Source organism: Cyprinodon variegatus, unplaced genomic scaffold, assembly GCF_000732505.1.
Source record: "Cyprinodon variegatus isolate N-32 unplaced genomic scaffold, C_variegatus-1.0 Scaffold23, whole genome shotgun sequence".
In the NCBI taxonomy this organism is placed as follows: Eukaryota; Metazoa; Chordata; class Actinopteri; order Cyprinodontiformes; family Cyprinodontidae; genus Cyprinodon; species Cyprinodon variegatus.
Window position 1 is genome coordinate 1,955,337 of NW_015150476.1, and position 13,123 is coordinate 1,968,459.

At 37.0% G+C, this 13,123-nt stretch overlaps 3 protein-coding genes across 3 annotated transcripts in view; 2 read left to right on the top strand and 1 right to left on the bottom strand.

The window, feature by feature from the left end:
* ciz1 (CDKN1A interacting zinc finger protein 1) overlaps window positions 1–5,785 on the top strand; it is a 12,801-nt gene extending 7,016 nt beyond the window's left edge. The window contains exons 9-15 of the mRNA XM_015392781.1: window positions 626–826; window positions 945–1,075; window positions 1,158–1,251; window positions 1,338–1,442; window positions 1,528–1,647; window positions 1,745–1,945; window positions 3,371–5,785. Of these exons, the coding sequence (XP_015248267.1) occupies window positions 626–826; window positions 945–1,075; window positions 1,158–1,251; window positions 1,338–1,442; window positions 1,528–1,647; window positions 1,745–1,945; window positions 3,371–3,940 (1,422 nt within the window). The 3' untranslated portion in view covers window positions 3,941–5,785. The remainder of the gene's footprint in view (window positions 1–625; window positions 827–944; window positions 1,076–1,157; window positions 1,252–1,337; window positions 1,443–1,527; window positions 1,648–1,744; window positions 1,946–3,370) is intronic.
* LOC107096219 (chromosome unknown open reading frame, human C9orf16) lies at window positions 5,689–7,392 on the bottom strand. The gene is made up of 2 exons (XM_015392791.1): window positions 7,078–7,392; window positions 5,689–6,447 (listed from the first exon to the last, which is right to left on the bottom strand). The coding sequence occupies exons 1-2, from the start codon at window positions 7,154–7,156 to the stop codon at window positions 6,215–6,217; spliced, it is 312 nt and encodes a 103-aa protein (XP_015248277.1). The 5' UTR covers window positions 7,157–7,392; the 3' UTR covers window positions 5,689–6,214.
* A 1,666-nt stretch (window positions 7,393–9,058) lies between these two features.
* surf2 (surfeit 2) lies at window positions 9,059–13,085 on the top strand. Its single transcript, XM_015392046.1, has 6 exons — window positions 9,059–9,133; window positions 9,262–9,413; window positions 9,525–9,628; window positions 11,529–11,711; window positions 12,000–12,130; window positions 12,328–13,085. Exons 1-6 carry the CDS (start codon window positions 9,059–9,061, stop codon window positions 12,415–12,417), a joined length of 735 nt encoding a protein of 244 aa, XP_015247532.1. The 3' UTR covers window positions 12,418–13,085.
* The last annotated feature ends 38 nt before the right edge of the window (window positions 13,086–13,123 follow it).

Here is a 13,123-nt window from a genome sequence, read left to right on the forward strand (position 1 = left end):
TTAGCCCATTTTCCCATCAATGTTTTATGTAACCATTTATTTTTTTTGGAAATTAATATTGGGCAGCCGAATATCACAATATATTGCCAAAACGATTATTTCCCACACCCCTAAGTATGGGTAAGATTTTTTTTTCTTGTGTCCTTTCTTCCTGGCTGTCTGATAGTACCTGGTTTCTATTGGGTCCTCTTTACACCTGCCTAAGAAAGTCTGAGTACTTTGTATTTATATTCTTCTAAATTGAAATGGACAGAGACTGTCCCTGATTTCTTGAGTGCGTAAAAGTAGGATTTTTACATGAAAAATGTTTGGAAATCACAGATCCAACAGAATTTTTTTTTTCCTCAAATATATGTTAAAGAAATTTTATATTTACTAAACTAGCAAACAAATAATAATGAACAGAATCTACATACTGTTTTATGTTTTTTATCAGAGCCTTGTCTAATATGGTCCTAATTTAAAAGAATACAGTAAACACGTCTTCAGTTGTTTTTTTCCAAACACATTCATGCTGACCAGGACTGAATTCTGCTAAATAAAACTTTTCTTCTACTGTTTTTTTCGATGAGGAAATCCTTCATCCACAATCTTAAGTTATTTAATTTTCCATTTCCATCTGAAGGCCTTCCAAGGATTGTCAGCGCAGTCGCCCTCTGGTGGACTGGGTGAAGATAAGGAGCAAATCAACGTACCAGCAGAGGAGACGACACAGGACAAAGACACCTCAGTACCTTTTCCTGAGAACCAGGATGAAGAAGAAGCATCCGAGGGCTCCAACAAATTCTACTGCTACCTCTGCAGCATCACTTGCCACAACCAGCAAGTAGGTGGAATAAACACAGATAAAACTGGATGCAGATTTTTGTCTAAGAGAACGCCTGCATAGCTGTTTTTAATTTAGGTATGCTTATGTTTTTTTTGTTTTGTTTTTTTGTCTGCAGAACTTCAGGAGTCACATGAACAGCATTTCCCACCAGCAAAGGATGATGGAAATCCAACACATGAGCAATGCCTGCTTGGTCACCCTGCTTCCACGTGTGCAAGAGTCTCTACAGGGTGCCAGCAAAGATGGGTCAGTTAAAAACTAAAAAAAGGATTTCTTTTTAGTTTTCTGTAATGACATATTTAATTTATGTGATGCTTCTTGTTGGCAGGGAGAAGAAAGCAGACTTAAAACAGTGGTGTGCTACATGCCACACCCACTTTACCTGTGGCACCGTAGATCATCAGCGCTCAGAGGAACACAAGGTAATCTTTGCCAAGTGGATTAGTTGTATGGATGTAACAAACCTGTTGGTCTAAAAGTAATTTGCTGCTTCTCTCCATCTCCTCAGCTTGCTAGTAAAACCGACCTCTCCTTCTGCGCCGTCTGCCAGAAACGCTTCAAGACCTCCCTAAGCTTTTTGGAGCACCTTCACTCTCAGGAGCACAGGCAAAAGGTAGAACAGATAGCTTTTAGACAAGAGTGATCATTTCCCAGAAGTCAATGCCGCAGATCACAATGTGCTTGTCAATGTTAACCAGATCCAGGAAAAAGGCTGTGAGACTTTGTCTAAGCTGACCAACATAGGCACAGACGGCTTTTCAATTGACCTGGAAGCACACCAATTGCAAAAGAATGATGGAGAACAAGAAACCACTAAGGTATGATGCATAGCATTCATTGTAGGATTTAATTACCAGGAACTAAAGATTGACGTTTTTATTTCAGTTTATGATTATTAACCTTTCACTTTGACAGGATGGCTGGTCCTCTGCCAAAGAGGTGACCCTAGATGACCTGACCAGTGAACAGCAGTATGACCCTGACATCATCTATGGATCCAGTTTCCTAGATCCAGTGGCAGGTTTCATCTGCAGGCTTTGCAACAAGTTTTACCTCTTTGAATCATCGGCCCTGCACAGCCACTGCAAGTCACTGCAGCACTTTGAAAACCTTAAGGTAAGTTAGACTTCACCACCAAATAGAAGAAAGTCAGTAATTATCTAAAGCCAGTTTAGCTTTTTATTTGCTAAATTGACTAATTATAGAGGATCAGTAAACATCAAGTGTTGCTACAGGTTTTCAGTTGGATTTAGAGCTGGACGTTTTGCTGTTTTAATAAATAAATGTGTTTTAATCTTAAACTTTGTATCATTGATCAGGCTGCATGTTTAGCATTTTTATTTGCTTGGAAAATAAATCTCCTGTAGTTTCAAGGGTATTACCGCCTTAAAATACAGATTTCTTTCTTCAGGATTGCCCTGCATTTATAAATCCATCCTTTTAATTAAATCAACTTTTCTTGCCGTACTTGTTTAGAACCTTTCACATACAAATTTGTCTGAATGTGCTAAACAAAATAATGAAATGCCTATCAAGCTCCATAAGAATTATTTTTTTTTTAAATAAAGCAGTGTAAATCAGAGATGAAGATGAGACCAGTAATAACGGACCTGACTGTTTAGTCCTGTTTAACTTTTAAAAACAAACCCTAAAAATAACAGATAACCAATGCACAGACTTTTAAACAAGGGGTATATCATCTTCTTCCTGAAACCTCTAAATAGTCAGTCTGCATAATTTTAAATGTCATGGAGGCGTGAAATGGATGATTCATCAAACCAGTAAAAAGGGCATTGAATTATTTAAACAGTATGACGCTGCAGTTTAGAAATGTTACTTAATTGAAAGAAGAAGTTAACAAGACAGATTTTATGGCACTCAAAGCCTGGAGAAGAGCTGAATTTAAAAATATAGAAAAATATAAGATGTTTAATTAATTCTAGTTAAAGGGAGACTGTAAAAAGTAAATAACATTTGACCCGGAACAGACCTCTGTGGAACCCCACATGAGAGATAAAACTGATCTAGTAATAACCTCCTCAACTCCTCCTAAGGAAAACGTTTGGATCAGTAGTATCAATGTCTAAAACTGGGATCATAATGGAGCAATCATTTAAAGATCAATTAAACTTTAAAAAGATCTGAAGTTTTATGAAAGCCAGACTGAAAATGATCAAAAACCTGGAAGCTGCATAGCTGAGATCTGAACTGACATTCTATGTCTTCTTCTAGTTATATTCTAGTACAAGGGAGTTTTAAGCTGGCATCTTAATTGCATTTCTGTAGCAGAGATATTGGTTTGTTTACTTGGGAGGAAACACAGCGTTGCCTTACTGAGCTGTTAATGATGGACCAATGCTGATGATGGTTCCAGGCAAGATGAAGGGAGGTCATATCTCTAAGGAGCTCATTTAGGATTTTTATTTTATTAATAAATGTAGCTGAGCCATTAAGTTTGGTAGTCGAAAGGGTTAAAAATGACTCCTGGCACTTATTTTTTTTAAATAAAGAAATTAATGATTGTTTTTTTTTTTTTCTCAGAGCTACAAAGTGATGGTTGCTGAAAAGGATGAAGCTGCTCATCCCTCGAGGAAATCCCCCCCATCAGCAGACAGCCTCAGACACGATTTAGAAATTTCAGACTGTTCAAAACAAAACGTGCTCTCGACTGACACAGGAGAAGCCATTGACCTAAACTCTAATTCGGCCACCAAACCAGAAGCACAGGAAGAAAACGAGCTAATGGAGAAACAGGTAGAGGCCAGCTCTACCTCACAGGACCTCTCCATCTCAGCCGCAAGCTCTGAAAACCTCACCCAGGAGCTCAGCTCTGAAAACCTCACCCAGGAGCTCAGCTCTGAAAACCTCACCCAGGAGCTCAGCTCTGACCAAGAGGAGAGATGCAGCCCATCCCAGGTGTCTGGGCCTGAGGAGAGTTCAGTTGAGATCCCGGCAGTCAGCAGAGAGCAGACAGGATCAGAGCCCGCTGCGGTTGGTTTGTATGCAGAGGAGGAGGAGGAACCTCCAGTTGCCCTTGGGAAAAAAAACTGTGGTGGAAAAGCAAAAAACACAGCGAAAAGACGGTCAGGAAGGGCAGCAAACAGACGCTGAGTCTGAATTTGATGTAGGAAAAAAATGATCTGAATTTCCACGGCTATGGGACTGTAGTCAGAAGCCTATGTCTTCAATTGGAAAGTGTAAGGAAGTCACACCAAACACAGGAAGACTGGTGACTGAGAGACTAGAACAGAACCTCTAATACAGATTTCCCTCCAGCTGGGAAAGTAACAGCTTCTAAATGGAGGTTAGACCATTTGAATTTGGCTATAAAAAATAAATTGAAATGTATTCATATGCCATACTCTGTCACAATTAGATTACAAACAATCCAAAATGAGATACAGGAAATATCTTAATGGTAATTAACCATTGGATAGAAATATAGTATATCCTAACAGTATGTGGGCATTCAGTATGGTCACATTACATCAAGGTTTGTATGTAGACTGAAGACTAAAACTGCAATGTGTTCAAAACAGCTTTTAAATTCTGCAATAGAGAAAAGGATTTGTCTTGCAGCTTGAACCTGGATTGGCTGTTATTTAGAAGTCAAAGTTTGACATGCATCAATTGCATTTACTACATGCTGCAACATTTAAACAAGAACTAGGTTGTTCATATTACAAAAGTAATAAACGCCACCAAGGTCAGATGTTGAGTTACCATAACCACCTAGATGATGTCAATAGAAGACGTCTGCCTGTTTTTGACTTTAATTTTCCACCCTGCTGTCCTCAGGTCAGGAGACCGATGAGTGTTTACTGTCACTCTGATTGTCAAAACCAACACTGAAGGTGAAGTGAAAACCTTTTTCACCTGAAGTGTTTTTAGTAAACTGGAACCTAGAATGTTATCTGCATAAACAAGTTGAAGAAGTGATAGTTTTAAAAGTGTTAGTTGCACTTTGGATCAAGAAGGATGAATCTGGTCCATAATTAAGCACATTTGCGTTCCTTTTTTTTTTTTGGTAACAAAAATTGGCACCAGTTGTAGCTTTTTAAATAAAAGATGTAGGAGTCGAGTATGTTTGTTTAGCTCAGACAAACTGCAAACTAAATTATGTCTGAATTTTGTTATATGGGCACCAGAATGTAGAAGGTCCTGAAAAGATAAACAGCAGCAGATAAAACATATCAATCTGAATTTATTATCCATATGGAATAAAAGTTTAGCATTTTCCTGGCACCAAAGAAGGATTTTTCTTTCTTTTTTTCAGATCATCAACAGGCTGGTCATTCCTGGTGTGCCTATATATATATATTAAGGCACCTAAGGATTTACAGATCAATATAGTTTGCAGTGTAGTTAACTCAAGTTTTTCCCCTGGTTTAATTTCCTTTACCTTCCATAAGAAGTACAAATCTGTTACTTTCATGAAAGGTGTTTGTGTAGCAAAAGGCTACATTTGAACCACCTTTGCTATTTTAAAGTAGCAGTTAATATAGTATGGTGTACAAGTGTGTAACTGCAAATGTTGGAAAGAGGATATTTCAATTCCCTCTTATAACTACTGTTCTTTTTCTGGCAACATTTCATCTTCCTTACTAGTTTAGGATATTTAAAACCACAAAAAAATGGACATGTGTAGCAGCTTTTGTAGTCATGAGTGTGATTGTCACATGTTGGATCCTGTATTTCTGAAGGAATAAGGAAGTGTGCTGAACTTTACCCCTAAAGCTTGTTTAACCCGAATGGTTCAAGAAAAGAAATGGTAGTTTTGAATAAAGCTGTTTGTTTCCTATTGTATTTTTATTCAGCCACTGAGAAATTGAGAAACAACCAGGGGATGGTTTTTTTTGTTTTTTTTTTTTAACTGCTGGAAGTTTATTGTATTTTTGGATGTTTCTTTTCCGTTTCAGAGTAATCTTAATTTATATTAAAATGTCTCACAAATCTCTCAATGTTGATTTATTTCTTTACAAATGACAGACTGGTTAATCATTATCACACATCTTAAAATAGGTAATGAACAATAATGCAGTGATAGTGCAGCAGAGATATATTGATAAACATCTAGACTTAACTTTTAGGACAAAATAAATACATATACAGATTGCACTTATTTCTACCATGTAAATATCTGACCACAACTTTTTAAGAGCAGGATTTGTTAAGTTTGTCATGGAAACAAACCAGAATCAATACGCATTTAGACCAATATAGCAACAGAAGGTCCCAGTCGTTTGCATAGCCATCTCTCCCAGTGAGATCGTATAGCTTCATTTAATCAAATGGACAACGAAGACAAAGATGATCACTCCAACTGACATCAGGAATTGAATATTTTTTCCTCTTCATTTCTGACTCTGCATCTATTCATCAGTTTTAATTATTTTCTTTGTCTTGATCTTGCTTGCTAGGCAAAGTAGACTCCTCTTCCACATCACGATGCTCCTCCTGGGTTTGAGAGCCAGCTAACTGAGCCCTAAAATCCCGGCGTGCTTCCCGATTTGACTCCAACAGTTCGTGTAGTTTACCATTCAGCGCATCATTGCGCTCCTCCAGGTCATCCAGATAGGAGTTGATTTGGTCCAGCATGGAGTTGACTGCAGCGTACTCTGGATAAACAGCAGAGAGCAGACTAATTAGAAGCCAGAAATCTGAGATTAAAGTCAGAACTCTGAGCTTAAATCCAGAACTCTGGGCTTAAAGTCTGAATTCTGAGCTTTAAGTTAGAACTCTGAGATTAAAGTCTGAATTATGACTTTTCCCCATATAATACTGAAATAAAATTTAAAAAATTTGTTAACTTTTCCCCCCACTGGCCCTAATCCTCTTCCGTAAAGCTAGGTAGAGTTTCTTGCAAAAATTATAAAATAAAAAATCTTCTTTAACTATGACACAACTACATTTGATTCATTCTGTGAGGGGTTTAAGTAATAAAATACCAGATTTCTAAAGAAAAGAAAAGCATCCACTCCCTTGATGGCAGGTACGTGGTTGATTATGTAACCAACACCTGCTTTAAATGTCTCTATATTGTTATCCCCGACGTGTGAACTGATCAATAATCATACCGTAAATAAATTGTGTCCAAAAAACAAAGAGCAGCTCAAGTTAATCTGAGACTCAAGTCCAACATAACGTTTGTTACTAAGGTTAGCCCGTCCAAGGAACTCATAGTTAGATTCAGGACGTGTGTTATCATTAAATGATGGGATACTATTCTAATAATTAGCATCTGTTACCCTCTTCGCCAAACTCGTCGTCGTCGTTGATGATCCCTTCTTCGCTGGAGATGTTTGGGTCTCCGTTTGGTCCAGACATGTCTCTAAATTCTCCCCGTTAGCCTTTAGCTGCTAATCTTATAAACTAACGTGCAGGAGCTATCATTAGAGAAGACGCCTAAATTCTCGATCTATGTCAGCTTCATTGAATTAGCATTCAGGTCGTTATTTTTTGTTTTGCTATTTTCATGTCAAAGGATATTTTTTGATTTTATAAAAGTGTTTCAAAATGACAAAGTTATATTTGTGTACGGAACCAGTGGATTGTGGGAAAATAATGGGTAGTGTGTTGGAACAAAGCAAGAGGTCTCACTCTGTAGGAGTTTTGTAGGAAAGAGTTATCAAATATATAGTCAATCACTCACTATAAAAATCTTGTTTAAACGCTAATTAGACTAATTTCTGTTTGTGAAAAATATGTTAACGCTTAGACGGATCATTCTGTCTTTTCACTAGCAATAATATTTTTGCAAAAGATGTGTGAAGATGGAGTGAACACTCATGCTTCTTCCACTCTCTGAAACTAGTCAGCTGACAAAAGCACATGATAGTCAGCTAACGTTAGTTTCCTAATATTCTTCATAACTTGTAAATGTAACTATAGTTACATGTAAATATTTTTTTTATTAATTATTTTAAATCATTAATAAATTCAGTTAGAGTTTCTGTAACCATTTGACTATACAAAAATTAATAATATGCTAAATAAATTTGATTTTAAGTAATGTTACAGTCAAATATTTTTTTTAAATCACATTTTTAAATCACCCAGCACTAATGAACCCAACCAGTCTGATTACGCTAAAGGGATTTAATAAATGTAAATATAATTTTCATGTTATTTCTGTAGTAAACATTAGAGGATTAGGGCCTCTAAAAAAAAAAAGAGTTAGCAGGTCTTTAAATATTATTTCAATTTAATATGGGGGGGGGGTCTTTTTCTCAGAACTTTGACTTTAATCTCAGATTTCTGGGAAAAAAAGATTAGGGCCACTGAAAAAAAAATTAACTGATTTTTATATGTTATTTCAGTTTGATATGGAAGGGGGGGTGGGTCTTTTTTTCTAAGAATTCTGACTTTTTTTCTCAGAATTCTGAGATTAAATTCGAATTCTAACTTTTTTTCTCAGAATTCTGACCTAACAAACATGTTATTATCAAGCCGTAGCCATGTCTGTTTTAGAGAGTAAACTAGCTCCCTTGTTTTAACCACCTTCTGCTCTTCCAGTAATAAAATAGCATCACCTGGGACCCCTCAGGCACTTAAAAAGTCGCCTAATTAGGTAATTTTCCACAAACGTGTTTCTGGCCCTCCCAAACAACTCACATCTTAGTCAGTGAAACAGTGCTTCCACATCTCTTCCTTCATGGTACACATCCACATTAAATTCCAAAATTCTGAGATTAAAGTCAGAATTCTGACTTTCTTCCATGTTTAACTGAAATATGTAAAATCGATGCCATATTGATATTATTTTTTCAAGTGACTCTAATTCTCTTCAGTAATGTTCACACGTAAAAAAAGAAAAACAACAGCAAAAAAACAGATTTGTTTGTGTTTACAGTGTAATCCTCCTTACCCTGACATCTATTTCAAGCAGTAACTACAGCATCATTGGCCAACTTGAAATATATGCCGAAGCTTCTTTTAGAAATATTTAGACATGAATAATGAATTATTAAAAAAATACTATCTGAATAAGAAGTATATGTATTTCCTCTAGTTTTAAATGGTCGATATATATTTCACAAAAAAAGAGAATACGTGGCTTCCCCAGCTCATAATTTAGTACAAATGTGTCCTTCCTAATTTCTACCAGTAGAGGGCGCTAAGAAAGACACACCGAGACAAACGTCAAACCACGTGTCAGCAGCTTCCTGTTTGGGAGGTGGCAAACATTACCACCACACGCTGCAATCTGTTAAGGAGTAATTCTCAGAAATGGATGCATTACCTGCGGAAATCAGAACGTTTCTAAGTGCTCATCCCTTTTTTCAGCTCACAGACGACAGAAAGGTTAATGAGAAATCCACAAAATATCAATTAAAACACACGTGCAACGTGACGTAGCGGTGTGCTAACTTGTTTTTAATGAAGTTCAGCTTGGTGATCGGTTCTAAACCTCAACATAAATGTGTTTGCAGATCAAATGCACCCTGAACGGACACGAGATTCCCTGCAAACTGACGGAGTTACAGGCTTTTATCCAGGGGAAGAAATATAAGAAACTAAACGCAGCTGCTGAGTTCAACTACAGCCAGTATGAGCCACACATTATACCAAGCACAAAGCAACCGTAAGAAGAAAAAACTCCTGGTTTTTACATTACCAAATTTGGACCTTTAATCTAACTTGGTGTAGAATGCACTATGGTTATTTAGTTTTTTCTATTTGTCTTGATTTGTAGCAACCAGCTCTTCTGCAAACTAACCCTGAGGCACCTCAACCGGCAGCCAGAGCATGTCCTTCAACACGTCAGTGGGAAACGGTTCAAGAAAGCCCTAGCTCAGTGTAAGTTTAAAACTTATTTATGTGAAATTTTGTCTGTAATTAGAAATTTATGAAGGGGCTGTGCAATACTGCAGGCAAGATGGAAATACACTTTTTAGTAGTGATGCTGAGATGAAGCCTCATGAGGCATCGAACTGTTTGGCCAAATTGTTTCAACAATTCCCACAGTCTAGGCAGCTTCACACGAACATGTCACCACCTACTGGTGGAGTGCATAACTACAATTAGTGACAAACTCTGATTTCTTTTGTTTTTTATCCATTTAGGTTCCCTTGAAATTGTGCATGAATGGTGTGTATAATAAAGTCATTTTTTTGTGAGTAAAATGTCTTGGAAGAGAAAAATTCTTTAAGGTACACTGTTTTTCATCTTAGTGAAATAAGTTCAAGCGGATAGTGAACATGCTTGTGCAAATTGGGCAATGATGAGCAAAATGAAAGGTGTTCATTTTTATACTGAAAATCCTGCTGGAAGTTATTGTTAAACCTTTTAGGCTATGTTCACACTGCAGCCTGAAGTGACCTAAATCCAATTTTTTTTGCCCATATGCGACCTGGATCTGATCTTTTCATTGCTGTCTGAACAACACAGATCCGATTTTTTTCCAAAGCGACCCAGGCCACTTGGCTATGTGGTCCTGAATCTGATACCAATCTGATCGTTTCAAATCCATCCAACCTGAACACCATTAATACCAGACAAAGGTCACTATTCAGGATCTTCCTATGAAGAAGCGGCAAGAAAAATTACAACCATGGTGGACGATGATGAGAGCAGCAGTATTTATGTTAAACCATCTTGAGAAGACAGTGTTTTTATGGTAGGGAAAGATCTCTAGATGCGCTCCAGCACTACCGTCTATGTTTACTTCCGTAAACACAAAGCACACTGGCCTGTGACGTCATTGCGTCCTCTACTGCGCATTGGGGACACTTGAGTTGTATGACTGCAGTTCACACAGGAGATCACATACAAGTCGCATATATTTGGAAATGTGAACAGCAACGCAAAAAAAAAAATCAGATTTCACAAAAAAATCTGAATTGAGCATTAAGGCCTGCAGTGTGAACGTAGTCATTGTTAAACCAACCAATCTAATTTGGCAGTGTTTTTACCCACTCTACATTGGTAAAAGGCCAAACCAATACCATTGGTCACTTTGGCCAAAATACTGATTAATGAAAATTGCAACTTTCAAAAGCTTATACCAAGTCTCAAACCCACAACCTTCTGACTGGAGGTCAATGTCCTACAAAAGATGCCACTTAATGATACAACTGAAACCAGTGGCTTGTTCAGATTCTGATTATTGTATTGTTTGATCTAACCAAAATTGTTTTAACCAACAAAATTGTGTGTAAAAACAACCAATCTATTCTTAGAATCTATCCAACAGACTGCAACTCTCCTACAAACTCCCACATCTTGACTGAATAAAGAACAAAGTTTGTGGGCGAGCTGAACCACTTCCCGAAGCGCCCACGTGGTATGGCGGTAGTTAGGCTTCGGACGTAATTGATTTTGGCCCCTCCTCTAAATGAAGCAAGCCTCAATACGCACTTCGCAGAAATGCTCCTTCAACTACTCAACACACGCCTCAAAGCCTCGGCTCATCTCATAACATCACTACTTTTTAGTCATTATGGAAGGAACTTTTACTTTATCTGATGTCAGTTGATGGGAATGTATTTCAGCTAGAATCTGTCATCTGTGCTCATAAAAATCAAACACTTATTAAGATATTTGTGTTTATTTATTTTTATGCTTCTTAAAAACAAAATTAATTACTTTATTGCAAAAAATACAACAAAGTAACAAGACAGATTGTCCCAGGATTTACTGTTTTCATAAGAGTACTTCTAGCGGGGTTTGTGAAATGGTTGCTTTTCGTTTTCATCAGATGAGGAGTGTGCGAAGCAGGGGATTGAGTTTGTTCCAGCCCGACTAAAACAGAAGAGGCCTAAAAATGTCGGAGAGGATATGAGTGAGTCCTCAAAAAGACGGTCCAATAGCATGTGGGAACCGGCTTCCAGCGATGAAGGACACAGCGACTCGGAAGACAGCATGAGTGACCTCTATCCACGTCAGTATAAACTGTGCTAAACTTGATCCAAAACAGATATTCAGCTTTGTTTACTAACTAGGGATTCGGGCTATGTTAGGAAATTCTGAACCTATATTAAGTAGAACAGCCTCATTTCTCTATTTTTTTTATGGGTAAAAATACCTTTAAGAACCAGTAAATAGAAGAAAATACAGATATGGGTGATCTATTTTTTTTTATGACTTTATATACAGTTAAAGTAGGTACAACATATGGATACAGATTTGCTCAACTGGTCTTTAAATGTTTGCTCTTGTTACCCCACAGCCTCCATGTTTTTCAAGAATTCTGAGGTTAAAGGTACTGCAGGTGAAGACGACGAGGAAGACGATGACTTTAAAACAGATGAAGACGAAGAAATGGAAGTGGACACACAGGTGGTGCAGAAGCGCAAAAAGGTTTGTAATATATACCTGGTCCTTTTGTAAGATCTGGGATTAAAACCCAACAGACATAAAACATTAAAGGGTTGATAAAGATGATCAGAGAATTGACAAAGTAAACAAATAATGCTAAAGATAATGAAAACTACTCTGTGTATTACTGGTTATTTTTGCTCATCAGACATTCATGTTCTCCTCTGTACATGTTGCAGGTCCAAAGTGGTGGCTTACAGAAGAAATCCAGAAATAACCGATGGAAACCAGGGCACAAGAAACATAAAAAAGCCCTAAATGGAAAGTAGCCTGTGAAAAGGCTTCTGCAGTCTTTCTGAAGCTGGGCAACACTGACGCGCGGTTTAGAGTATGTGTTTAAGCTGAACTGGCTCTGTACATCCAACTATAAGGATGCAAGTGACTTTTAGGGAAATTTGTTTTGTCTCCAAAGTCATGATGTTTACACAACTGGTTTTTACGACAAACGATTTTCACAGAGCCAGTTGGAGTTATTTGTGATATCTATTCCGAAGCACTTGTAAATAAAAAAACAACAAACTGCTTTGTTTAGGTTGTGCAATACTGTTGAATCATTATTTTTCCTCCCAGAGGAGCTCTAAATCCATAAAATACATTCTGTGAATGTAAAACTCCCATATTACTAATTTCCATTAAGATATTTTCCAGATACTAACATTTTTAACAAATATTTCAATGTTTACTATTTCACAACTGGGTTTGATAAATGCTAAACAAAATAGATTATATCCTTAGCATATTGCAGGGATGCTGATTCCTTCTAGACATAAAGTATATGTAAATGATTGTATAAACAAGTAGTTTTAACATCTTAAGAAACTTCTGCTTGCCTGATTTAAATCTTTTCATGATTTATATAAAGAGATCAAATCTAAAAATTTAGAAGAAACTTGAGTGTAATAAAATGCTGTAAACTTATAGCTGTTCAGTGTGTATAAAAAACTTAAAGGATCACATGAGTTAATGTAAAAAGTA